Source organism: Cetorhinus maximus, chromosome 22 (assembly GCF_964194155.1).
Source record: "Cetorhinus maximus chromosome 22, sCetMax3.hap1.1, whole genome shotgun sequence".
NCBI classification, from domain to species: Eukaryota; Metazoa; Chordata; class Chondrichthyes; order Lamniformes; family Cetorhinidae; genus Cetorhinus; species Cetorhinus maximus.
Genome location: NC_135900.1, coordinates 31,390,540 through 31,418,358, shown reverse-complemented (window position 1 = coordinate 31,418,358; position 27,819 = coordinate 31,390,540). Strand labels below are relative to the sequence as shown.

General features: G+C 41.5%; 1 protein-coding gene across 1 annotated transcript in view; it reads right to left on the bottom strand.

Annotated features, from left to right (window-relative positions):
• Positions 1–27,819, bottom strand: part of asz1 (ankyrin repeat, SAM and basic leucine zipper domain containing 1) — a 128,225-nt gene that overhangs the window by 67,865 nt on the left and 32,541 nt on the right. Inside the window, exon 4 of the mRNA XM_078568564.1 lies at positions 10,016–10,127. Coding sequence (XP_078424690.1) covers positions 10,016–10,127 — 112 coding nt within the window. The remainder of the gene's footprint in view (positions 1–10,015; positions 10,128–27,819) is intronic.

The following is a 27,819-nucleotide window of genomic DNA, read 5'->3' as shown; positions in this document are numbered from 1 at the left end:
CACTTTGATAGAAAGAATAGAGGCATAGACTATTTTCTAAATGGGGAGAGAATTCAGAAATCCGGAGTGCAAAGGGACTTGGGAGTCCTAGTCCAGGATTCTCTTAAGGTTAACTTGCAGGTTGAGTTGGTAGTTAGGAAGGCAAATGCAATGTTGGCATTTATTTCGAGAGGACTAGAATATAAAAGCAGGGATGTGCTGCTGAGGCTTTATAAGGCTCTGGTCAGACCACATTTAGAATATTGTGAGCAATTTTGGGCCCCGTATCTCAGGAAGGATGTTCTGGCCATGGAGAGGGTCCAGGGGAGGTTCACGAGAACAATCCAGGAATGAAAGGCTTAACATATGACGAACGTTTGAGGACTCTGGGTCTATACTCGATGGAGTTTAGAAGGATGAAGGAGGATCTGATTGAAACTTACAGAATACTGAAAGGCTTGGATAGAGTGGACGTGGGGAAGATGTTTCCATTAGTAGGAGAGACTAGGACCCGAGGGCACAGCCTCAGAGTAAAGGGAAGACCTTTTAGAACAGAGATGAGGAGAAACTTCTTTAGCCAGAGAGTGGTGAATCTATGGAATTCATTGCCAGAGAAGGCTGTGGAGGCCAGGTCATTGAGTGTATTTAAGACCGAGATAGATAGGTTCTTGATTGGTAAGGGGATCAAAGGTTACGGGGAGAAGGCGGGAGAATGGGGTTGAGAAACTTATCAGCCATGATTGAATGGCGAAGAGACTCAATGGGCCGAAGGGCCTAATTTCTGCCCCTATGTCTGATGGTCTAATGCTACTGAAGACTTGGAGTAGGGAATTGGGAGGGCAGAGGACCTAAGAGTGGAGAAGAGATAGGAAGCATAACAATAAAGGAGGGGGCCCTGGGAGGGGTAAAGGAAAAAGAGGTTAAAAAGAGCAAAAGTGGAAGGAAATAGAGGGTCCTGAGCAACAGCCAAAATACACTTGCAAATGGACTCAGGGAGAGCACGAGTTATTTAGGTCTAGTCACGTAAAAATTAGGATACTCTTATAAAGCCATGCTTTATATTGAAAATGACTTTATGTATTTACTGGCAGAGAACCACTGAGTTTTAAAAGACTGAAACAGCATTCCACTGACTTGAAATAGCAGCTTTTAAGATGGCTGAACATTTGCATGGCTGTACCTAACAAATTCCAAAGCCATGGAAATGGAGTCAACCTGTCTGCAGGAACCCATCAAAGATAATCACCTATGAGGAATGTGAATAAGTCACATCGCATGACTCATTTGCAGAACATCCACATAGCACCTGGGTGGGGAACAAGTCATTAGATGCAATCACTTTGGACAACAGACTCTGGCTAAAAAAGGAATTAATTCAGCTATAATCTAATCAAGTTGAAACCATGCACCAGGAATCCACTAGCCATGACCATATTTGGGTCACCAGTTAGTTGGAGAGAGAGAATCATGTGACAAGCCAGCTAACCCTCTTTTGTGTTTATGAAACTTTCCCTAGCCAAAAAGGCACAAGCAGATGAGATACCGAAGGAACAGGACAGCTGAGTGGATCCCGCTTTATCCAGCGTGCAAGTTTGAGTTATGTCTGCTGTTTGACATAAGCTTCAAATCTGCATCAGAGTACTGCTTTGGGCTGCAGTAGAGTGCTTAAGTTGGAGTTTGGTGACTGAGGGAACTTAAGAGTTAATTTCTAGCTGAAGTCTAGTCTTTCTTTAATTTAGTAATTAACTAAAAGTTGCTATTTGGGTTGGAAGGTGGTGAGTTTTAGGCCAGCTTTAAAACAGGGTTTATACAGGCTCTGCTTGTAGCTACAACCAGTTAATTAGATAACTGGCTTATACAGGTTTTCAGAGGCTAGATTCCGAGAGTATAAAGGCAGGCCATCTTACAATGCTGACTCTGTCTGCACAGAAGTGCTGCTTTGGGCTGCGGTAGAGTGCTTAAGTTGGAGTTTGGTGACTGAGGGACTTCGGTAAGGAGGGAACGAGGTGATCCTTTGAGTACCGTGAGTGCGGTCAGGTAAGTATTGACTACTTCTTTTGCTTGTAGTTTTTAAGGTTTTATTTTGTCGTTCATCGGTTGTAAGGGCTATATTCTGTAACAACGAGAAGCAGGGAAGAAGGGCCTTAGAGTAATTGATATTTTTAGAAATTAAGTATCTTCCAAAAGGTTTAATTTAATTTAAAGGGGTAAGTCATGGCAGGGGAGCTCAAAGCCATGGTGTGCTCCTCCTGCTCTATGTGGGAAGCCGGGAACACTTCCAGTGCCCGCGGTTAGCATGTGTGCGGGAAGTGTCTCCAGCTGCAGCCCCTGGAAGCCCAGGTTTCGGAGCTGGAGTGATGGCTGGGGACACTGTGGAGCATCCGCAAGGCGGACAGTATCGTGGATAGCACGTATAGAGAGGTGGTCACACCACAGGCTAAGAGTCCACAGGCAGGAAGGGAATGGGTGACCACCAGGCAGAGAAAGAGGACTAGGCAGGCAGTGCAGGAATCTCCTGTGGCTATTCCCCTGCAAAACAGATATACCGCTTTGGATACTGTTGAGGGAAATGGCCTCTCAGGAGAAAGTAGCAACAGCCGAATTCATTGCACCGTGGCTGGCTCTGCTGCACAGGGGAGGAGTAAAAAGTGTGGGAATGCAATAGTTATAGGGGATTCAACTGTAAGGGGAAGAGATAGGTGTTTCTGTGGCTGCAAACGAGTCTCCAGGATGGTATGTTGCCTCCCTGGTGCTAGGGTCAAGAGTGTCTCTGCGTGGCTACAGGGCATTCTGAAGGGGGAGGATGAACAGCCAGTGGTCGTGGTACACATTGGTACAAATGACATTGGTAAAAAAAGGGATGAGGTCCTAAAAGCAGAATATAGTGTTAGGAAGTAAGTTGAAAAGTAGGACCTCAAAGGTAGTGACCTCAGGATTACTACCAGTGCCACTACCAGTCAGTCAGAGTAGAAATAGCAGGATATATCAGTTGAATACATGGCTGAAGAGATAGTGTGCGAGGGAGGGTTTCAGGTTCCTGGGACATTGGGATCGGTTCTAGAGGAGGTGGGACCAGTACAAACTGGATGGGTTACACCTGGGCAGGGCTGGGACTGATGCCCTAGGGGGAATTTTTGCTAGAGTGGTTGGGGAGGGTTTAAACTAAAATGGCAGGGAGACAGGAACCTATGCAAGGAGTCAGAGGAGGGGGGAATCGAGGAGAAGAACAAAAGACAGAAAGGGGAACAAGAAAAGTGTTCGGCAGAGAAATCAAGGGCAAGAATCAAACAGGGCCTCAGTGGAAAATAGTGGGAACGGGACAAGTAATGTTAAAAAGACGAGTCTTAAGGCTATCAGCCTTAACGCAAGGAGCATTCGCAATAAAGTGGATGAATTAACCGCGCAAATAGATGTAAACAGGTATGATTAGTTGGGATTACGGAGACATGGCTGCAGGGTGACCAGGGATGGGAACTGAACATCCAGGGGTATTCAGTACTTAGGAAGGACAGACAAAAAGGAAAAGGCGGTGGAGTTGCATTGCTGGTTAAAGAGGAAATTAATGCAATAGTGAGGAAAGATATTAGCTCCGACGATGTGGAATCTGTATGGGTAGAGCTGAGAAACACTAAGGGGCAAAAAATGTTAATGGGGGTTGTATATAGACCCCCAAACTGTAGTGGTGATGTTGAGAATGACATTAAACAGGAAATTAGAGACGCATGCAATAAAGGAACATCTGTAATTATGGGTGACTTTAATCTGCATACAGATTAGGCAAATCAAATGAGTAATACCATAGAGGAGGAATTCCTGGAGTGTATACGGGATGGTTTTCTGGACCAATACATTGAGGAACCAACTGGAGAACAGGCCATCCTAGACTGGGTATTGTGTAATGAGAAAGGAATAATTGGCAATCTAGTTGTGTGAGGCCCCTTGGGGATGAACGACCAAAGTATGATAGAAATCTTCATCAAAATGAAGAGTGACGTAGTTGATTCTGAGTCTAGGGTCCTAAATCTTAATAAAGGAAACTACAGTGGTATGAGGTGCGAGTTGGCTAAGATGGCTTGGGAAATGTTACTTTAAGGTGGACAGGCAATGGCAAACATTCAAACAGCGCATGGGTGAACTGCAAAATTGTTTATTCCTGTCTGGCGCAAAAGTAAAACAGGAAAGGTGGCCAAACCATGGCTTACAAGGGAAATTAGAGATAGTATTAGATCCAAGGAAGCAGCATACAAATTGGCCAGAAAAAGCAACAGACCTTAGGATTGGGAGCACTTTAGAATTCAGCAAAGGAGAACCAAGGGATTGATTAACATGGGGAAAATAGAGTATGAGAGTAAGCTTTCAGGGAACATAAAAACTGACTTTAAAAGTTTCTATAGGTATGTGAATTGAAAAAAATTGGTGAAGACAGATGTAGGTCCCTTACAGTCAGAAACAGGGAAATTTATAATGGGGAACAAAGAAATGGCTGACCAACTAAATACATACTTTCGTATGTTATTTGTGTCCTCCTTTCTGAAGACAGAACCAGAAATGTTGGGGAACACAGGGTTTAGTGAGAGGGAGGAACTGAAAGAAATCAATACTAGTAGGGAAATGGTGTTGGGGAAATTTTTGGGATTGAAGGCCGATAAATCCCCAGGGCCTGATAAGCTACATCCCAGAGCACTTAAGGAAGTGGCCCTAGAAATAGTGGATGCGTTGGTGGTCATCTTCTGAGATTCCGTAGGCCCCGGAACAGTTCCTACAAATTGGAGGGTAGCTAATGTAACCCCACTATTTAAAAGGGAGGCAGAGAGAAAACAGGGAATTATCGACCAGTCAGCCTGACATTGGTAGTGGGGAAAATTCTAGAGTCCATTTTAAAAGATTTAATAGCTGAGCCCTTGGAAAACAGTGGCAGAATCGGACAGAGTCAGCATGGATTTACGAAAGGGAAATCATGCTTGACAAATCTGCTGGAATTTTTCGAGGATATAACTAGTAGAGCTGATGAGGGTGGATGTGGTTTATTTGGATTTTCAGAAAGCTTTCGACAAAGTTCCACATAAGAGATTAGCATGTAAAACTAAAGAGCATGGGATTGGGGGTAGTGTATTGAGATGGATAGAAAACTGGTTGGCAGACAGGAAACAGAGTAGGAATAAATGGGTCTTTATCCAAATGGAAGGCAGTGACTAGTGGGGTACCGCAGGGATCGGTGCTGGGACCCCAGCTATTCACAATATATATTAATGATTTAGATGAGGGAACTAAATGTAATATCTCCAAATTTGCAGATGACACAAAGCTGGGTGGGAGGGTGAGCTGTGAGGAGGATGCAGAGATGCTTCAGTGTGATTTGGACAAGCTGAGTGGGCAAATGTATGGCAGATGCAGTATAATGTGGATAAATGTGAGGTTATCCACTTTGGTAGCAAAAACAGGAAGGCAGATTATTATCTGAATGGCTATAAATTGAGAGAGGGGAATGTGCAACAAGGCCTGGGTGTCCTCGTACACCAGTCGCTGAAGGTAAAAGCATGCAGGTGCAGCAGGCAGTAAAGGCGGCAAAAGATATGTTGGCCTTCATAGCGAGAGGATTCGAGTACAGGAGCAGGGATGTCTTGCTGCAATTATACAGTGCCTTGGTGAGACAGCACTTGGAATATTATGTGCAGTTTTGGTCTCCTTATCTGAGAAAGGATGTTCTTGCTTTAGAGGAAGTGCAACAAAGGTTTACCAGATTGATTCCTGGGATGGCGGGGCTGACATATGAGGAGAGATTGAGTCAGTTAGGATTGTATTCACTGGAGTTCAGAAGAATGAGGCGTTGGGGGGGGTGCAGATCTCATAGAAACCTATAAAATTCTAACAGGACTAGACAGGGTAGATGCAGGAAGGATGTTCCCGATGGTGGGAGAGTCCAGAACCAGGGGTCACAGTCTGACGATATAGGGTAGACCATTTAGGACTGAGATGAGGAGAAATTTCTTCACCCAGAGAGTGGTGAGCCTGTGGAATTCGCTACCACAGAAAGTAGTTGAGGCCAAAGCATTGTATGTTTTCAAGAAGGAGTTAAATATAGCTCTTGGGGCAAAAGGGATCAAAGGATATGGGGAGAAAGCGGGAGCAGGCTATTGAGTTGGATGATCAGCCATGATCATAATGAATGGCGGAGCAGGCTCAAAGGGCCAAATGGCCTACTCCTGCTCCTAGTTTCTATCTTTCTATGTAATGTTTTAAGAATCAACCCAGCAGCTGCTGACTCCAAATAGTCTGTCAACATATATAAATAATCTTGATGCTGAATCCAGAGGGAGCCACAAACTCAGCCTGAAACAATCCAAAGTCATCAATCAAAAGACCCATATACCTTTAATTTTTATTGGACTCTAGAAGAACCGTTCAATTTATCCTCCACTCTGTAACTTACTTATGTATTTGTGTGAACATCGAGCGTGAGAGAAAGTTGAAGAATTTTTATTATTTTTATTTAGACCAGGTGTTAAGTGCCATAAATACTATTCTCTTTACTTTTTAAAAACTCACAAGCAAACCTGTGTGTGTCTTTTACAGTCACAGCACGCAAACAGTTAAACGCTCTCTAAATTGGCAAGCACATCCTTTAAAAAAGAACCCGTTGTGGTCAAAGATCCCTTTCCCCTCTTCATCTGATCGTAACAATGTATAAAAACCTGTTAGTAAACGGGTATAGGGTACAGGTATGAGATAATAAAAAGGATGCTGCCAGACTTGCTGAGGCTTTGCAGCACTTTGTGTTTTTATTTTGATACTAGGAAGGAGCTCGGAGTTAAGTTGGAGGTCCCATGGTGGGACAACAATGATGGGTGGGGTGGAGTCAGCATGAAGCATCAACGAGCAGTCACCAGAAGTTGGAGTCAGGTAAAGTGGGTAAAGTCCAGGAGCTATTTGAAGGTACAGTATTGGTCTTTTCCAAGTGTTTATCAGAGCTCACAAGGTAAGGTTGGAGGATGGGGTTTGAAGTAACAAACAGAAGCCGTTTCAACAGTTATCTTGAGGTTTGGGATAAAATGTACTGTTAGAATCAGAGGAACATTAACAGCAGCTCTGAAGTTAGATCACCGTGATACAACTCCAAAAATGACTTGTAAGTGAACAACAGTACCCAAATAGTTTACTAAAACAGTGACCAGGAGATGAACTATAATGGTAGTGGCACTGCCAGATTTGTACGTTCACTGGTTCAAAGGTTCCTGAATAGCCAAACACATCAAATTCAGTGCGGCAAAAATGTTTATTTGTAAGACACGGTGGACGAAAGGGCTATCATGGTACAAAACTGACTTGAAATGCTCGGATCATGAGGTCCATTAAGTACTATAATGTAGTAAATGTTTCTACCACCAGAGGTCCTATCTGTGCTTTTTAAGTTGAAGCCTTTCAAAATATAAATGGGCATGTTTTTGTAGTACTTTTTTTTGAAAGCTAGTTATCACTTCAGAAATCATATCTCCTATAACTCTCCTTTTAAACAGCCAAAACTTGGCAAAAAAAGTTGTTATATAGATAATGAATGGTGCAGGAGAACATGAATAAGATAAAAGCAAAGAACTGCGGATGCTGGAAATCCAAAACAAACACAAAAACAAAAATACCTGGAAAAACTCAGCAGGTCTGGCAGCATCGGTGGAGAAGAGCACAGTTGACGTTTCGAGTCCTCATGACCCTTCAACAGAACTAAGTAAAAATAGGAAAGGAGTGAAATATAAGCTGGTTTAAGTGGGGGGGTTGGGACAAGAAGAGCTAGGTAAAGGGCCAGTGATAGGTGGAGATAACCAAAAGATGTCACAGACAAAAGGTCAAAGAGGTGTTGAGGGTGGTGATATTATCTAAAGGAATGTGCTAATTAAGGGTAGAAAGCAGGACAAGCAAGGTACAGATAGGCCTAGTGGGGGTGGGGTGGGGTGAAGGAATCTAAAAAGGCTAAAAGGTAGAGATAAAACAATGGATGGAAATACATTTGAAAATAATGGAAATAGGTGGGAAAAGAAAAATCTATATAAATTATTGGAAAAAACAAAAAGATGGGGGAAAAAATGGAAAGGGGGTGGGGATGGAGGAGAGAGTTCATGATCTAAAATTGTTGAACTCAATATTCAGTCCGGAAGGCTGTAAAGTGCCAAGTCGGAAGCTGAGGTGCTGTTCCTCCAGTTTGCGTTGAGCTTCATTGGAACATTGCAGCAGGCCAAGAATGGACATGTGGGCATGAGAGCAGGGTGGAGTGTTGAAATGGCAAGCAACAGGGAGGTCTGGGTAATGCTTGCGGACAGACCGAAGGTGTTCTGCAAAGCGGTCACCCAGTCTGTGTTTGGTCTCTCCAATGTAGAGGAAACCGCATTGGGAGCAACGAATGCAGTAGACTAAGTTGAGGGAAGTGCAAGTGAAATGTTGCTTCACTTGAAAAGAGCGTTTGGGCCCTTGGACGGTGAGGAGAGGGGAAGTGAAGGGGCAGGTGTTGCACCTTCTGCGGTTGCATGGGAAGGTGCTGTGGGAGGGGGTTGAGGAGTAGGGGGTGATGGAGGAGTGGACCAGGGTGTCATGGAGGGAACGATCCCTACGGAATGCCGCCGGGGGTGGGGGGGGTGAAGGGAAGATGTGTTTGGTGGTGGCATCTTGCTGGAGTTGGCAGAAATGGCGGAGGATGATCCTTTGAATGTGGAGGCTGGTGGGGTGATAAGTGAGGACAAGGGGGACCCTATCATGTTTCTGGGAGGGAGGAGAAGGTATGAGGGCGGATGCGCAGGAGATGGGCCGGACACGGTTGAGGGCCCTGTCAACCACCATGGGTGGAAAACCTCGGTTAAGGAAGAAGGAGGACATGTCAGAGGAACTGTTTTTGAAAGTAGCGTCATCAGAACAGATGCGACAGAGGCGAAGGAACTGAGAGAATGGGATGGAGTCCTTACAGGAAGTGGGGTGTGAGGAGCTGTAGTCGAGGTAGCTGTGGGAGTCGATAGGCTTGTAATGGATATTGTGGACAGTCTATCACCAGAATATTAATAAGGCTGAAAGCAAGGGTAAGGAATATATAAAGATATATTCAAAATGAGCAAATTTAGGGAATGAAGGAGTTTTAACTCCCATAGAATATCAGATAGTAATACAGACTCAGTCCACTGACTCCTTGAAAAAAGGCTGGATAAATATCTGTTTAACAGCAGGATTGAAGGTTTCAAAATCAAGACAGGGTATATAATCAAATAATATGTAACACAAAGATTCTGTAAAGTAACTGGTTAGAGCTGTATGTGTGGACGACAAGATTAAACAGCAACAAACTCTAGGAATAATTTCTTTACTTTGTGGTCCTGACACAGAGGCTAATGATTCCTAATGGATTTTTTTCCAGCCCACAGTCTCAACACCCATTCTGTACAATTAAATATGTGGAACTTTTATATCAACACCTAACTCATTGATTTCAAATAAATCTTTTAAAAACTCCATGTTATGGGCTGTTCCTGCCTTGTTCTTACACCTCAGCAAAAAGGATTACCCTGCATTTGCACTGCAGCTTTCTTCAGAGAGACAATGATTTCCTATCCATGGCTATCTTCATGGAGGATCTAAATAGTGCTCCCTGGTTACATTCCAAAAGAGGAAGGCTCCCAGAAGGTTTACTCAGATATATGGCCAAGCTGGCATGATCGCAAACATTAAGCCTAGTATTTGGAACCAGTTCCTGAAGCTGCATGAAGCTCAAGTGCATTACCTGCTTCAATGACTAGGCTATCACAAAGTGGTTTTATCAAACGTTTTGTAAGAAGGTAGAATTGCAAGGAGCAAATGTGTAAAGCACTATCCTGCACAATTACTTTTCCTGTTTTCATCATCTTAATTCTCTCTGCTGCAGCCATCTAGAAATTTGCTTCCAGACCTGTGCCAACACCACATTGATTTTTATAATTAGAAAAGGATAGGAGCCTTGGAGCAGGATTGAACACTCCCCGGTCTCTTTTCATAATGCAGTTTATGGAGAAATAGTAAATTTTCTTACCTGCTGGAAGTATTTGGATTTGCATTTCTGGACAACAGCAACTCTATACACTTCACCACTTTTTCTTCTGACTCATTACTAGCACAGGCAGCCATCAATACTGTATACTGATCTATAGAATTAAAAATAAAACACAAAATGTATGACTGTAAAAGGGGAAAATTACCTAGAGAAAATACAAAAATATGAAACATAAAGAATGAAAGGAATGTTGTTAAACAATTTGATACAAATGTGAAAATTACCTATGCAGTAGATAATTGAGATAGTTCTACCTATTACTTGCACCAATACAAATTAATGATTGAATTTCGGTCTTCAAACAAAATATATAAAGTTGCATTTTTATTGGTCAAATGTGATATCGATGTGTTGAAAAATTAAATATTTAAGTGTGATGAAATTAAGCGATTTAGGCACCAAACAAATTCAATATACAATATTTTGTTAGGTCATTAGTTAAATTACTAATAACACAATCAGCAAATTGATTTGGTAGATACAATTTACTTCATAGTACAATTTAAAAAAAATCATTCATGGGATGTAGGCCTCGCTGGCTAGGCCAGCATTTATTGCTCATCTCTAATTGCCCTTGAGGTGGTGGTGGTGGACTGCCTTCTTGAACCGCTGCAATCCCGGTGGCGTAGGTACACCCTGTGCTGTTAGGGACGGAGTTCCAGGATTTTGACCCAGTGACAGTGAAGGGACAGCGATATATTTCCAAGTCAGGATGGTGTGGGGCTTGGAGGGGAACTTCCAGGTGGTTGTGTTCCCATGTATCTGCTGCCCTTGTCTTTCTAAATGGTAGTGGTCATGGGTTTGGAAGGTGCTGTTTAACAAATTTTAGTTGATATAGCAAAATCGAAAAAAAATGCTAAAAGCTTAAAAATAGATTGCCATTTTATGTAGGAAATGTAGCAGTCTCAGTGCTTAAAGCATCTAGCTTTTAGTTCACAGTATAAAATACAATCAACAATCCATGTAAATATTTGGCAGGATTTGGAGAAAAAATGCATGAATTGCGCAGTTATTTTATAAAGTAGCTGAGTTGGAATTTTGACGCATGCACAATAATTGCTTCCTTTCGCAGCCGCAAGCACCGATTACCCTTTTGAACATACTCTTAGCCATCTGTTCACTACATGCAATGTTCTTCAGCTCAGTAACTACAAATTATATGAATGAAAGTCTTAGCACAGTCCACTTGTGTTTACAGATGTGGTCAATTTAAAAAGCAGAATTTACAAGTGAAAACATACACAATGGAACAAAGTAGATCTGAGATTTTACTTTAACCTACGTCATAGCCATTCAGAAAATTAAATAGGCAACAGGGTTTGAGAATTTGTGGTCTGGGGCTGTTTTCAATTTGACTTGGTTTTGTTCAACTTGCAGCAACTTTGTCCCATCTCTTACAATGCTCATTATTGTCATGTCTCAAAGCTGTCAATAACTAAAACCCTGAAATATACTCAGCTTTGAGATCTTGCCCTAATTTCAATTCATGCAATTTGATTTCTAACAGAATTTTGTCTCAAAATCAATAAGAAAAAAACCTATTCTCAAAATTACTTCCTCACACCCTGCAAAAAAATTCAAAACATAAATCTCCAGAAATGGATAATGTTGTAAAATAGGTTCACACAAATAGCAATGGAAAACTGAATTACACTATGATAAGGATACAGGTGCAGAATTTCCCTAAGTGAATTATAAGGGAACAGAAGTAATAGTTTCGCAATGTTACAAGCAGAGTTGATTGCTTTCATTAGCACCATACCTTTTGCTCCACAAAAATCTAGTAGGAGATAGATAAGTTTATAGAAACAGAATAATTAAGAGATTAATTAGTTTAAATTTCACTATATAAAATGCATGAGATATTAAAAAGGTTAGCAAATAATTAATGATCTTGTTTGTTGGAAGGGTAGTATGTTTCCAAATGATGAAGCCTTAAGTGTCAGTGAAATTGAAGCACGTGATCTGAAAGGCTCTCAGATTGACAAAGGTGTTGATACGATTCTTAATGTATAGAATGTGAAGAGGACTGTGGGGTTTCACTTCAGGATTTTAAATATAATGACCCTTGTGACCACATTCCACAAGACTAAGCCACTTCCACTGTGGTCCAGGGTTAACAATCACTATTTTTTCAGAAACACTGTGCTCTGGAATTTACTTTGGGTTTCCACCATGTATCAATTTGAAAATGGAAATATCTGTATAGCTACAATGAAGGTTAAAATTCAGAACTATTTTGTGTTTTTTTTATTTGCTTATTCTCTTTCTTTTGCAGGCAGCTTGAATTGCTCTCTATGTGAAAGATACTATAAATGCAAAGATGGGTTCAACTTAAAAACTTAAGCAAAATAAAAAACAGAACAAAATAGCTCTTGGTTGAAGAGGGAGGGGGGCAGATTCAGGGACTAGAACTGGCAGGATGAGGAGAACTTAAGGATGGAGGTGGTTGGTGAAATAGAGGTCTTTAAAATTATAAAGAGTTTTGATAGGAGTAGACACATAGAGAAAAACTAGAGACCATCAATATAAGATAGTCACCAAGAAATCAAAACAGATACTCAGAAGAAACGTCTTTGCCCAGGTTGTGGTGAGGATATGGAACTCACCATCACAGGAAATAGTTGAGGCGAATAATATAGGTGCATTTAGACGGACACTAGAGAGTATGGTAGCGTAGTGGTTATGTTGCGGATAAATAAATCAAAGCCTGGACTAATTATCCTGAGACATGAGTTCAAATCCCACCATAGCAGCTGGAGAATTTAGATTCAATTAAACAAACTGGGAATAACAAGCTGGCATCAGTAATCGTGAACATGAAACTACTGGACTGCAGTAAAATCCATCTGGTTCATTAATGTCCTTTAGGGAAAGAAATCTACAGTCCTTACCTGATCTGGTTGTGTGTGACTCTAGAAGTGGTTTACTCTTAACTGCCCTCAGAAATGGCTGAGCAAGCCACTCAAATGAGTAATAAATGCTGACCTTGCCGGCAACACGCATATCCCTTGAATGAATATAAAGAAATACCTTATGACAGAGAAAGGGATAGAGGGTAATACTGATAGTTAGATGAGGAAGATAGGAAGGAGGCCTGAGCGGAATATAAATGCTAGCATGGACTGGTTGGGCTGAATGCCTTGTTCCCGTGTTGTAAATTCTATGTAAAATAGGTGGAACAGGGCCATGGAAGAATTAATGGGAATATTACGTTAAATACAATGGGGACAATGATGGTCACTGGGAATAGGGGAATGGTGTGGTTTGTAGACAGTGAAAGATAAATGTGAATAAAATGTTGGCTATCAAATCTAGAGATGACAAAAGTGGCGTTGGGAGTGATGCATAGCGCAAGAGATGATTATTTGGAGGTGGAAGTAAGCAGTCTTGGTCATAAACAGTACGTAGAAATTGAAGTTCAGCACCACACTGAGGTCACCCAATTTTCAGATTGATTCAGCTGTGCAAATGGAGTCAGACAGCACAAAACTCATCCAATGGATGAAGAGAAGTAGGTTCATGTCTTAGCAGCATTCTTATTCCAAGGTGGCCTCATGCCTGTGATGTTAACAATAGATAACATACAGTTGAGGAAGAAGTGAGGGCAAGGATGTATCCTTGGGGGGTGCTGAAGTTGAATTTTTTTTTTCTTTCATGAATGTGAGCGTCGCTGGCTAGGCCAGCATTTATTGGCCATCCCTAATTGCCCTGGGAAAGGTGATGGTGAGCCACCTTCTTGAACTGCTGCAGTCCATGTGCCAGATATGTTGGACAAATGAAAAAAGGAGCTGCTGCTTATGATTTGCTTGCTACAATGAGACAGGTTAGAGTGGAAGCATGAAATAGCAACCCCAGGTGGCTGGACAGTAGAAGGAAAACAATGAAAGAGAACGGCATAGTCAGCTGCAAAGGTTGAGTCAGATAAGGAGAGATAAACACCATGGTCATAGATACAGAGAGGTTATTTATGAGGATATAATCAAACATTGAGATAGAAAAGAAGTTTAATGTTTAACTGAAATAGCAGGGGATTGAGGAAGCATTAGGTAGGGTTCTTAGAAGGGATGAACTTGAGATGGAGTATAGGGGTCATAGGGAGTTGAAAGAGAAAACCACAGAACGGCAAGACCATCAGAGAGGACTAGAAATGGGGACAGAAGAGACAGCATAGGCAATTGCAAAGGTAGTCTCAAACTTGGAGATGAAGATTTGGTATTATAGTTGGAAGTGAGGGTTAAGGGGAGAGGAGGATAGGGTTTCAAGGGGTGGTTCAGTATGGAAGAAAGGAGACCTGGATTAATGATCAAGCTAGATTAACAATGCGTGACTGAGGCAGATATGAGCAGGTGCACTCAAATTTGTTGCCCAAGAGCTTAAAGGAGCCAAGATTATGACCATATTAGAAATAGGAGATAATGAGTGATTCTGTTGGTAGGTCAACAACACCAGAGATATCTGGAGAAGTGGAAATCTAGGGGAAAGGAACTTGTGAATTTAATTTTGAATTAGTGAGGGAATTTACCTGCAATGATTCCCAGTTAAGCAACGCTTTGATTTTAAAATTTTCATCCTTGTTTTCAAATCCCTCCATTATCTTGTCCTTCCCTGTCTCTGACCTCCACCAGTCCCCCAAGATCTCTTGAGCGTTCTTGATTTTAATTGTTCCACCATTGGTGGCTGTGGTTTCCTCCCCAAATCTCTCCATTTTGAAACCCTCTAAGGAGCTTAATGCCTATCCCTCTGACTGAGCTTTTGGTCACCTGACCTAATATATCCATATGCGAACAATGTCAAATCTTGTTTGATAAGACTTACAAAGAGTCTTGGGACGTTTTATTATACTTGAAAAGATGTTATTGTTTGAGAAAATGGTGGATTGCTAAAGTTGTGGGGTTGAGGGAAAGCATCAGAGAATGCGAGTAAAGGGAAAAGATTAACACCAGTTTCCTCAGTGATCAAAATCCTGGAAGTGGAGAGGTCGCTCTGTCTAGATGACGGGGTTGAGTTTTGGGGCAAAAGATCTGTGGTGCAACTTTCATATGAAAAAGAACTTCTCAAAGTGCTTTACAATAAATGGTCTTGAAATATTGTATTTTAATGGAAAGCTTTTGTAATGGATCAAAATAGTGCTAGTGATTTGATTGTAAATCACTACCAGCCCCATGTTCAAAGGAAACTTTGATTTGAAAGCTGTTGCAAACGAGCATTATAGAAAATTCTGAGACCTCTGGTAACCAAATATGTTCAACAGGGTGTTTTGAAAGGATTTATAAAAGACTACAAAACCAGTTATCATAGATTAACACTTTAATAGACTTCATTTACTATGTTGTACGCTGCCTAAATCTGATCTTTTATTTTAATAAATCATTAAGTGCTGTGATTTTAGCATTTTTATATCTATGCGTGTATAAGATGGCTCCCCACCCCCTAAATACTTCACCTTTCCAAAAATGTATCTAAAATTCTGTGACTTGCCTAAAATGGGGATCAAAAAATATATTCAGAGATTATTTGCAAGTTGGCTGTTGTGATAAATACTCTTTTTTTTAAACACAGATTTACATGGAATTTATATGATCAACTGTTGTGACGCACTTTGGGAAGTTCTTATCAAGGTGCTGTATAAATCTAAGTTATTGTTGTTGCTCTAGGCGGCTGAACTGGGTCCCGAAACTACACTGATCTGAAACACCTGCTATACGGTGAGCCTTTATTTATGGACTACAGTGGTTCAAGAAGGCAGCTCACCACCATCTTCTCAAGGGCAACAAGGGATGGGCAATAAATGCTGGCCCTGCCAGCGAAGCCCACATCCCGTGAATGAGTATTTTATGGCTCAGTGTTTGTTCAGGTGAAGAACCTTGTCATCCTCATTGCATTTCAAAGTAAAGTGTCCCAGTCATAGCCTAGGTCAAAGAAAAAACATTATTTTAGTTAAGCCCTGAACATGGTCTGTTGAAAATGTGTTAACTACCACAATTTTAAAATGCTTTTTAAATTATAAAGAATATTGGTTAAAATAAGCTATGATTTTACCAATTATCTCTGGTTATCAACCCTTTGGGCATTAGAAACAGGTTCTCTTTATTTACTCTATCTAAACCTTTCATAATTTGAAATATCTATGAAATCTCTTCTTAGCCTTCTCTGCTCTAAGGAGGACAACATCAGCGTCTTCAGTGTATAAGAACGACAGTGTTTAAGAATCCAAGGTACCACAATCCCTCATCCACGGAACCACTTAGGAAATCTCCTGAACCCTCTCCAAAGCCTTGTAAGAAATTGGGGTCTTTAATATAAAGGCATTTTCGCATAATATAAACCCCCTAAAAGGCTTTCTAAAAAGGCAACAATTTTTCGACAGTCTTTAGAAACAGACAAGGTCACTTAGTTCCGTCCACCATGTTGACATTTCTAAGCTGTTAGGATGACGTCCTGTGTACCTCCTTATCTACGCAATTGTTTAGAAAAGGCCAGGATATGACCCTCAGCACGATGCAAACTAATAAGCTAACCTCGAGCAGGCTAACGAACAGGGGAGGTGGTAACCACCCTGATGTTTTTGCCCACGTGTCTGTCCTTGGCTTGCTGCATTGTTCCAGTGAAGCCCAACGCAAACTGGAGGAACAGCACCTCATCTTCCGACTAGGCACTTTACAGCCTTCCGGACTGAATATTGAGTTCAACAACTTTAGATCTTAAATTCCCCCTCCCCCCTTCCCCACCCCGTTTCTTCCCCCTCCCTTTTGTTTTTTTCAATAATTTATATAGATTTTTCTTTTCCCACCTATTTCCATTATTTTAAAATCTACAACTAATACCTTGTCAGTCTTTCCACCCCACCCCCACTAGAGCTGTACCTTGAGTGTCCTGCCATCCATTCTTAATTAGCACATTTTCTTAGATAATATCACCACCTTCAACACCTCTTTGATCCTTTTGTCTGTGACATCTTTTGATTAGCTGCTCCTATCACTGCTTGCTTGTCCCTACAACCACGCCCCCCCCCCCCTCAACATCTCTCTGTCTCCCCCCCCACCTTAAACCAGCTTATATTTCACCCCTCTCCTAACCATACTCAGTTCTGTTGAAGGGTCGTGAGGACTCGAAACGTCGACTCTTTTCTTCTCCACCGATGCTGCCAGACCTGCTGAGTTTTTCCAGGTAATTCTGTTTTTGTTCTGATGTTTGGTGTACCTGTCCTGTATCCATTGGGTCAGAAAAGTTAGATTGATGATTGACATTGGGTAAGCTACCAGCCCCCAAAAGAGGGCATATATATATATTGGTGTTATACTGGTGGTAGGGGGCTGAGGTGCTGGTGAGGTGGCGGTGCTTGTTGGCCAGCTGCCTTCATCAGATGGAAGATGGACCAGAGGAGGAGGAGGAAGATCGAGGGAAGAGTTTCCTAACACTTCGACCAAAGAGCAGATGCTGTTATCACAAGCTACTGAGGTCAACACACTTTGTGCCAACCATCCATTTGTCCTCTGGGATCAGTAAGCTGCTCCCAACTGTTATGGGTCATATACTTTTTCTGTCTAATTAGTGTATCATATGTTGATTCTTACTAAACTATCTTAAGATTACTTATGCCTAGTCGACTGCCTATTTAGATATCTCTGGGCCCAAATCCAAAAATCTTACGTTGGTGTCAGAAGTGGGATCACAATACTCGAGGTAAAATTGTCTTGGAATTTCAGAAGCAATAGTCTTAGATTGTAGCTAAACGCGTGGGGTAGCTATTAAGTGAAGCCAAGGGTCATAATTTCGTACTCCGGGGAATGACTGATAGAGAGCTTGAGTGCGAATACAAGTGAGCCTGGTGCGAGAGATTACAGCTGCATTTTTGATAAGCTTTCTAAGGAGGTTTGGAAAGGAAAGGTGAAGTTGAAAATGGTTCCAAATAAGTTGGTCTACAGTGTATGTGTGTTTGCTTTACAGCTGAATAAAAGTATAAGGGTTAAGGGAACATGTCAATAAGTTACAAAAGGGGCTGACCCGTTTGATCAACTCAGCTGTGAACAGGAGGCATACGATAGAGTGCATTATACAAGGTAAAAAATTAGACCATACACTGGAACCCAGGAGGGTTGAAATGGCTCCGGAGAAGCCACGTGAATCTTTCTTTTTGGAAATAAACAGGGACAGGGTGGTTCCAAAACAGAGCTAGAAAGCGATGATTTCAAACAGACCCTAGCTGCAGGCATTAGAATCAAACAGGTCCCCACTAAAAGTCCGAGTATGTTAATGTCAGTGGACTCTGATTTCTCCGTCTTTATCATCCACGACCCTTATCCTGACCATATGAAGTAGGCAGCAATTTGCCCAGCTGACAGTATACCGTACATTCGAGTCAGGTCATTGTTAAAACAGGGTGTAGTTCAGAAGCTTCAAAGATTCAAAAGATTGGGTTTGAGAGGAAGCTAAAAGAATTTGGAAGCAATGGACATTAATTTAAACTACTGCGTGTTTGTGTTTTTTTAATAAACAAAACTGTACTAGTTTAGAACTGTGAAGGCCATTTTGTTCCCAAAATATAAAGATAAGCCTGGAGTTTGGCAGCAATCCAATTTGAACTTTTCAAAAATATGAATGAACCAAACTTCTGGAATTCAAATTACAGACACAGTTACCGACTATTTCTTTCAAATTTGATTAAATAGTGAATATTGGGAATTAAAAATTGGTTTAAAGGGAGAAAGGATAAACAAAATAGACGGGAAGGATTCAGTTATTTTTCTAGAGTCTGAGAGGCTGTAGTGTTGACTTTTTTTTTAAGAAGCTGGCGTTTCTCTTTAACCCTTAAAATCTTAAATCTTAAGGTCTTAAAATCATCAATGACCTTCTTTCTATCATAAAGTCAGAAGTGGAGATGTTCACTGATGATTGCACAATGTTCGGCAACATTCGTGACTCCTCAGATGCTGAAGTAGTCCATGTACAAATGCAGCAAGACCTGGACGATATCCAGGCTTGGGCTGACAAGTGGCAAGTAACATTCGCACCACACAAGTGTCAGGCAAGACCAACTTCAACAAAAGAGAATCTAACCATTGCCCCTTGACATTCAATGGCATGACTATTGCTGAATCCTCCCCACTATCAACATCCTGGGAGTTACCATTGACAGAAACTGAACTGGACTAGCTATATAAATACTGTGGCTACAACAGCAGGTCAGAGGCTAGGAATCCTGCAGTGAGTAACTCACATCCTGACTCCCCAAAGCCTGCCCAACATCTACAAGGCACAAGTCAGGAGTGTGATGGAATGCGCTCTCCGCTTGCTTGGATGAGTGCAGCTCCAACAACACTCAAAAAACTTGACACCGTCCAGGACAAAGCAGCTCGCTTGATTGGCACCTCTTCCACAAACATTCACTCGCTCCACCACCGACAAACAGTAGCAGCAGTATGTACTATCTACAAGATGCACTGCAGGAATTCACCAAGGCTCATCGGCAGCGTCTACCAAAGCCATGACCACTACCATCTAGAAAGACAAGGGCAGCAGATAGGTGGGAACACCACCACCTGGAAGCTCCTCTCCAAACCACTCACCATCCTGACTTGGAAATACATTGCCGTTCCTTCACTGTCGCTGCGTCAAAATCCTGGAGCTCCTTCCCTAACAGCACTGTGGGTGTACCCACACCACAGGGACTGCAGTGGTTCAAGAAGGCAGCTCACCACCACCTTCTCAAGGACAATTAGGGATGGACAATAAATGCTGGCCTAGCCAGCGTTGCTCACATTCCGCAAATGAATAAAATATTTAAAAATTTGGGTGAAGTCTGGGGGATGTTGGCGATAACAAAAGGATTTAACAAAACAGGTTTAATATGGAGTTTGCCTTCTGATCGGAGACGTTCTTGTTTAAATTGCATAAAGTGATGCAACTGCATGCCAAGTTGTCTCCACTTCCCCATCCCCAACCCCAAACCACTAAAACAAGCTACGGTGTTAACTCTCTCTGCTGACAGCTGCTTCTTTGTTTTTAATTCATCACACAACCTTCGGATTACTATGTTCCTACATAAAAAACTAATGGCCTAGGCATTCAAGGATTAAACCATTGAGTAACAGTTCTGTGTTGAATTCAGGTATGAACAGGATAAATTAGCTATTCCCAGATGGTTCATTGTGTTGATATCCAACGTTCAATGGTCAGAAATATTAACCCAATGGGCTCTTGGCCAGAGCCAAAATGGGTTGTTCGTGTTTTTTTTAAAAAACAGGTGATGATAGTTTTCAACACAGCAAAAAGACTTTACCTTTCAGAGGCTTGACCTTAACAATTCAAGCAGTTTATTACTATTGGTTATCTTTTGAGGCAAAGTGTTTGAGAACGGGAGACATAGCAGGCACCTAGAAACTGATTGCAAAAGTTTTTGTCCCTGATGCAAAACCACCATTTAAAATCACCAAGCTTGAGCATAATTGTTTCTGAAATTGGAATTGATAAATAAATTGACCAGTTGCTATTTCAAGCATTCAAAGGGAAATGCCCAATGTTTAAGGGGACAAACAAGTGCTAATTTTCCCAAAAATTGCTAGTGGAAAAACAGTCTAGGTGATTCCTCAGTATCAAAAAAAGTCTGTTTTTGGAAGAAATAAATTGAACACTAACAAAACCTGTCAGCCCAACAACACAGCTATTTGCATTTGGGATAATTTAAAAATAAAAAACCTCAGGCACAATCTAGCGCAGGCTTTTCCAACCTTTTTGTTTGAAGCAGGTGGGGGTCCACATTTCAAATTTTCTCTCCTGGGCAATGCACAATTTTTGGGAAGAAAAGGAAACTGGCTCAGAGGAATGAAAATTTATCTGTTACTCTAAACACACATCTGCATCACTGTGAGCAAGCTGCAGATGAGAAGGCTAATTTATCACCTTATTTATCACTGCCCATTGAGTACTGATTCAGTGATACACCTGCCCTTGGGGTTTTTGCAGGCCACAAGGAGTCAATGCATACCCATGTACGTGATGTAGCATGGTGCATCCCAGGTCTGATGCCCGTCTGTCAGCCGTGAATCACCACCCCCCCCCCCGCCGCCTCTCCCCCCTGCCCCTCCACATGCTGTATCAGGGCCCTGCTACATCTGCCTTGAGGGCCAGCCCTTGGACAAGCCTAATCTAATGGGGTACTTCTGAGAAAATAAAATGTTGTTCAAGTGAAAGAACACAAGCAAAATGCCTGAAATCAAGCGGGAATATTCAACTTCTGTTTTAAAGATATTATGAAGACATGTTATTGGATATAAAGTTTCTCTAGAACTCCTGAAAGGGATACAATGGCAACTATTGGAATTCCCCACTTAGAATAAGAGAGAGAGAGTTAAGGGAAAAAGGACACAACACCAAATGGGAATTGGAATAACTCAACTTGGGTGTAGCTCAATGAAATGTATAAATTTGGTATTGGTGTATGTTCTAATGAAAGGAAAATGTAGATGAGATGAATAAGGTGACAGATTTCTCTTGGAGATGCTTGTGTCTTTGCCTATGAACTTTGTAAGAGAATTGAATTTGATAATCTGGCCAGTACCAAGCGTTGGGACCCTACAGGGGGCTAAGCAAAGGTCTTGAGACAAGAGACGCCCTTTGATCTTTTGAGAAGATTACCAGAAAGTCAGGAAGAATTATCAAATGGTGCATCCTTTTCAAGAAAATGAAATCCCGGATGATAAAGGTGATTGGCAAAATACAAAACACGATCCCTACAGAACTGACAAACCTTCCACAAATGCAAAACAAGGACTTGTGGAAGAGAGCAGAGAGATTACCACTGCCTGAATAGAAAAATGTGATAAAAAGAGAATGGCTAGAGACCACATCCAACAGATAGACAGATGTGTGAAGATGACTTACGAATGTGAAATTCCAACAGATGATTAAAGGAGGAATTGGGGCACTGGTGTGAGTTTACAGGAGTGATTTGTAACTTGTGAACTAACTGAAATATGACAGTACATGGTGCAACTGTACTGAAGAACAGGTCCCAGATATGCTCAGCTACTAGATGAACAGAATTTGAAATGATTAAATTGACCTGAAGGGTAAGAAAACATTTTTAAATGATCAAGGCACTGACACGTACTCCATAAAAAAACTGACTTTAAAACAATTAATTTTACTCCCTCTGACCATTTTACTCCCTCTGACCATTATCATCTTAGAGTCGAATTAAATTTCAAGTAAAAGGAATTTTGGATTGGGACAAATGAAGGACTAGGAAGAAATAATACCCAATAAGAATTATCCACAAGAAAGATACAGGTGAAGGGAGAATCTTTTAAGTCCATTATATGTACTTATATGCTAAGAGCCCAAAATTAGCAGTACTCCTGCAAAAGAATAAGGCCAGGATTTTACGATCCTGCCGTGGCGGGACTCGCTGTAGAGAATGTGGCGGGCCAGCCAAAAGTCCATTGACATTCAGGGGACCGGACAGTTGGGCCGAGGCCAGAGAACCCGGCCCTAAGGATATTTCCCTTTCAAAGTGGGGGGAATCATAGGATCTGCAGATGGGGGGGGGGGGGTGGGGTGCCAAACCAAGTAATCAGATAATTTTAGTAGCTTTATCATGTCATCTACAATATGTAATCCAGAAGTTAGGGGAACAGTTTGTATTTTAGAAATAACTATGTTGGCTAAAAATTAGTTGAGAGAAGTCAATAAGGAGATTTCCTTCTCAAAGGGGGGAACTGTAAGAAATTGGGATCTTTAACATAAAGGTATTTTCTGCATAATATAAAATCCCCTGAAAAGCTTTCTAAAAAGGCTAGAATTTTTCAACTGTCTTTGGAAACAGGCAGGTTCACTTAGTTCAGGCTGTCACGTTAACATTCCTAAGCTGTTAGGATGGTGTCCTGTGTACCACCTTATCTATGCAATAGTTTAGAAAGGACCAGGATATGACCCTCAGCACAATGCAAACTAAAAAGCTGACCTCAAGCAGGATAATGAACAGGGTAGGTGGTAACCACCCTGATGTCTGTAGTACCTGCCCTGTATTCATCGGTCAGAATAGTTAGAGATAGATGATTGACACTGGGTAAGCTACCAGCTCCCAAAAGAGGGTGTTGGCGTTATATATTGGTGTTATGCTGGTGGTAGGAGGCTGAGGTGCTGATGCTCGTTGGCCAGCTGCCTTCTTCAGATGGAAGATGGACCAGAGGAGGAAGATCGAGGGAAGAGTTTCCTAAAACTTTGGCTAGAGAGCAGATGCTGTTATTGCAAGATACTGAGATCAAGACACTCTGTTCCAACTGTACATTTGTCCTCCGGAATCAGTAAGCTGCTCTCAACTGTTACGGGTCGTATAGCTTTTCTGTCTAATTATTGAATATCTAAACTGTTGTTTCTTAATAAACTGAATAAACCATAATTAAGAGGCGCACAGTCAGAGAGAGGAGACTTTGGCCTCAGTGAGACAGAGGCTGAATGAGTATATTTGGGAATTTGGTGCATAGGGGGAAAGAGATGATTTAGATAAGCTTTACTGCAGAAAGTAAAGTGCGCTGAGTGGAGAGTTCAGTGAAGGGTGGGGAGGTGGTGCTTTTTCTCTTCTACTCTTTTTCATCCTCCAATATTTGATTTCTTTGGTGCAGCAGAAGGAGTAGGTAAACCTGTAACTGGTGTTATTAGTATTATCTACTGTTAGTACTATATTGTTTTATCAGTATTGTAAAGTACTATATTGTTTTATCAGTATTGTAAAGTTCATTGGCAGTGCCAAAACCCATTGGCAGGTATAGGCTTTATTAATCATAATTAACATATATTGCAAATGGCAGTGCAAGTGATGTGCTGCAATTGCAGGATGTGGGAGCTTCTGGATACCATGTGAACCAGGGCAAACACATCTGCAGTGAGTGTTTGGGGCTGCAGGAACTTCAGCTCCAAGTTATTGAGCTGGAGGCCAAGCTGCAGACACTGCGGCATATCAGGGAGGGGAAAAGTTACCTGGACATTTTATTCCAGGGGACGGTCACACCTCTTAGGATAGACACTTCTGATTTGGTCAGGGACAGGGGGGTGTGACTGCAAGTAAGGCAGGTAAGGGGACCCAGAGGGTAGGAGTGCAGGAATCTCAGTCCTTGCAATTGTCCAACAAGTTTGAGGGTTTTTCAGTTTATTTGGATGAGTTTGGGGGCTGCTGGATGGATGAACTAACTGGCCATGGCACCGTGAAGGAAGTCATTTAAGTGGGGGGGAGTTACAAGGAATGTAGTGGTAGCAGGGGACAGTACAGCCAGAGCAATTGACACCATTCTCTGCAGCAACGAGTGCAGGCCCATACAGCTGTGTTGTCTGCCTGGTGTCAGGGTTTGGAACATCTGCTCGGGGCTGGAGAGGAACTTACAGTGGGTGGGGGATGACCCAGTTGTCGTGGTCCATGTTGGTATCAACTACATAGGCAGGACGAAGGAGGAGGTTCTACAAAGTCAGTATAAGGAGCTTAGCACCAAATTAAGAAGCAGAACCTCAAAGATCATAATCTCCAGATTATTACCTGAGCCATGTGCAAATTAGCATAGGGCAAATCAGATTTTGGAGATGAATGTGTGGCTCAAAGTCTGGTGTGGGAGAAGTGGGTTCTGGTTTGTGGGGCACTGATGCCAACAGAGGGAAGAGTGGGATCTGTGCCATTGGGACGGTCTACACCTGAGCCGTGCTAGGACCAGTGTTCTTGTGAGCCACATAACTAGGGAAGTAGAGAGGGTTTTAAACTAAGTAATGGGGCAAGGATAAAAATCTGGGAAGATGTGGTAAATCAAAGAGTTGGTCGTAGATAAAAGAGAAAGATATTATTACGGGAAATGAAAAACAGACCATGACAGGAAGGGATAGAGGGTACAAATCTAACAGTACATCAACAGAACAGAGGTTATAAAAAGAAAAAAAGGATCAAAGTAAAGGCTCTGTATCTGAGTGCATGAAGCATTTGAAACAAAGCAGATGAACTGAGAGCTCACATAGAAACAAATAAGTACGATTTAATAGCCATTACAGAGACGTGGTTGCAGGAGGACATGGATTAGGGCCTGAATGTCAATTATTATAGGACATTTAGGAAGGACGGGAAGCAAGGAAAAGGTGGAGGGGTAGCTCTGTTAGTTAATGATGGTATTAGCAAAATACAGAGGGATGACCTAACTTCAGGAAAACAGGAAGCGGAAACGGTTTGAGTGGAGATGAGAAACGGTAAAGGCAAGAAGTCACTTGTGGGAGTCGTGTACAGGCCCCCTAATAGTAACCACAAGGTAGGATAGAGCATAAAGGAAGAAATACTGGGAGCTTGTCAGAAAGGCATGGCAATAATCACGGGAGGTTTTAATCTACACGTAGACTTGAAAAGTCAGATGGACAAAGGTAGCTGAGATGAAAAGTTCATAGAATGTTTCCAGGATAGCTTCTTAGAACTACATATCCTGGAGCCAACCAGAAAGCAGGCTATATTAAACCTGGTATTGTGCAACGAGATGGGATTAATTAATGACCTCATAGCAAAGGCGCCCCCAGGTAGCAGCGATCATGTGATGATTGAATTTTAAATTCAGTTTCAGGGAGGGAGGAGTGGGTCCAAGGCTGTTTTTAAACTTAAATAAGGGCAATTATGAAGGCATGAAAGCAGAGCTGGATAAAGTGAATCAGCAAATTAGGTCAAGGAATAGGTCAATAGCAATGCAGTCACAAGCATTTAAGGGGATATTTCAGAATACACAGAAGTGATATATTCCAACCAGTAAGAAAAAGTCCAAGGGATGAACACACGATCTGTGGTTAACTAGAAAGATTAAAGGTAGTATCAAACTTAAAGAAAAATTATATAATTGTGCAAAGATAGGTGGAAGGTCAGAAGATTGGACAGAATGCAAGGAACAGTAGAGGATGACTAAAGGATTAATAACGAAAGCAAAATTGGAGTACGAGAGAAATATATCCAGAAATATAAAAACAGACATTAACAGTTTCTATAAATATTTTAAAAACAAATGAGTTAACAAAGTGCACACTGGTCCTATAGAAAATGAGTCTGGAGAATTGATAATGGAAAACAAGGAAATGGCAGATGAAGTGAACAGGTGTTTTGCATCAGTCTTCACTATAGAGGATACAAGTAACATCCCAGAGGCAGCTGTGTATCGGGAAATGGAAGGTAGGGAGGAACTCAGGAACATTACAATCACCAGAGAAGTGGCACTGAGTAAATTGTTGGAGCTGCGGGCTGACAAGTGTCCGGGTCCTGATGGATTTCATCCTAGGGTTTTAAAAGAAGTGGTTAGTGACATAGCTGATGCATTGATTTTAATTTTCTGAAACTCCCTAGATTTGGGGAAGGTCCCATTAGATTGGAAGATAGCAAATGTAACTTCATTATTCAAAAAGGAAAGATGACAGAAAGTGGGAAACTACAGGCCAGTTAGCTTAACATCTGTCATACGGAAAATGTTAGAAGCTATTGTTAAAGAAGTTACAGCAGGGCACTTGGATAAGTTCAATAAGTACTATTTAGTATGTTTGGTCTCTCCTTCTCCCTTCCTAACAAAAAGCTTCATCTTTCACATTCCTGCATTGAATTTAATCAGCCACATGTCCATGAGCCTTTCTATGCCCTCTTGAGGTCTATTGCTTTCTTGCTCAATGTTTACCACACTTTCAAGTTTTGAGTCATCTGCAAATTTTGAAATTGTGCTCCATACGCAAGTCCAAGTCATTGCAAAGTCTTCCCAATCAAGGCATTGACCACCCAACATAGAGTGCTGAGGCAGAGCTGATTGAAGAGAAAATAAAATGGCAGCAGACAAGAGGTAGATAGAACATCAGGTGGCGGAAGCTCAAAGATCTGCAAGTGGAGGGCGAATTCAGAGAGCAGATGGTGAGACAACTAAGAGAAATAGAAGTTACAACAGACACCATGGAACACTGGTGGCACTCGGTAGCACTTGATTAGGGAAACTGGTGAAGAATTGTATGAGGGAGGAGAAAGGCTAAAGAAGAAACTTGGTAGTGGAAGAAAAACATAATTGGAGTACGAGAGAAATATATCCAAAAATATAAAAACAGACATTAACAGTTTCTATAAATATTTTAAAAAGAAATGAGTTAACAAAGTGCACATTGGTCCTATAGAAAATGAGTCTGGAGAATTGATAATGGAAAACAAGGAAATGGCAGATGAATTGAACAGGTATTTTGCATCAGTCAAAGGAAAGAAGGAACTGTTCAAGCAGTGGAAACACTCAGGGCTCCTAAAGATGATAAAAATCAGTACAAAATGATAAAAAGGAAAGCAAAGTGATTGCTAGAAAAAGATCCCTGACTATGGAAGAAATATATGAAAAATTCAACACCAAAGAGGGACAAAAAGTTATCTTCAGAATAGCAGCTGTTATTCTATGGACTAGAGACTGAAAATCCATGAATGTCAGTTCAGATTCATGCCCGAAAGAAGCACCATCGATGCCATTTTTGTTTTGAGACAAGTAATGGAAAAATGCTGGGAAGACCAATGCAACATGAAGACTGCACTGATCTAGAAAAGGCTTATGACCCAGTACCTAGGGAGGAAATCTGGAGATATGCTAGAACTTGTGGAGTCCCTAAGAAGTACGTACGGCTATTACAGGACATGTACAAAGAGTGCCAGGCAAAAGTAAGAAGCCGTGTAGGTGAGAATGAGAGTTTCAAAACCAAAGTTGGATTGCACCAAGGATCAGCACAAAGCCCATTCCTCTTCTTGATTGTCATAGATGCTCCGACCG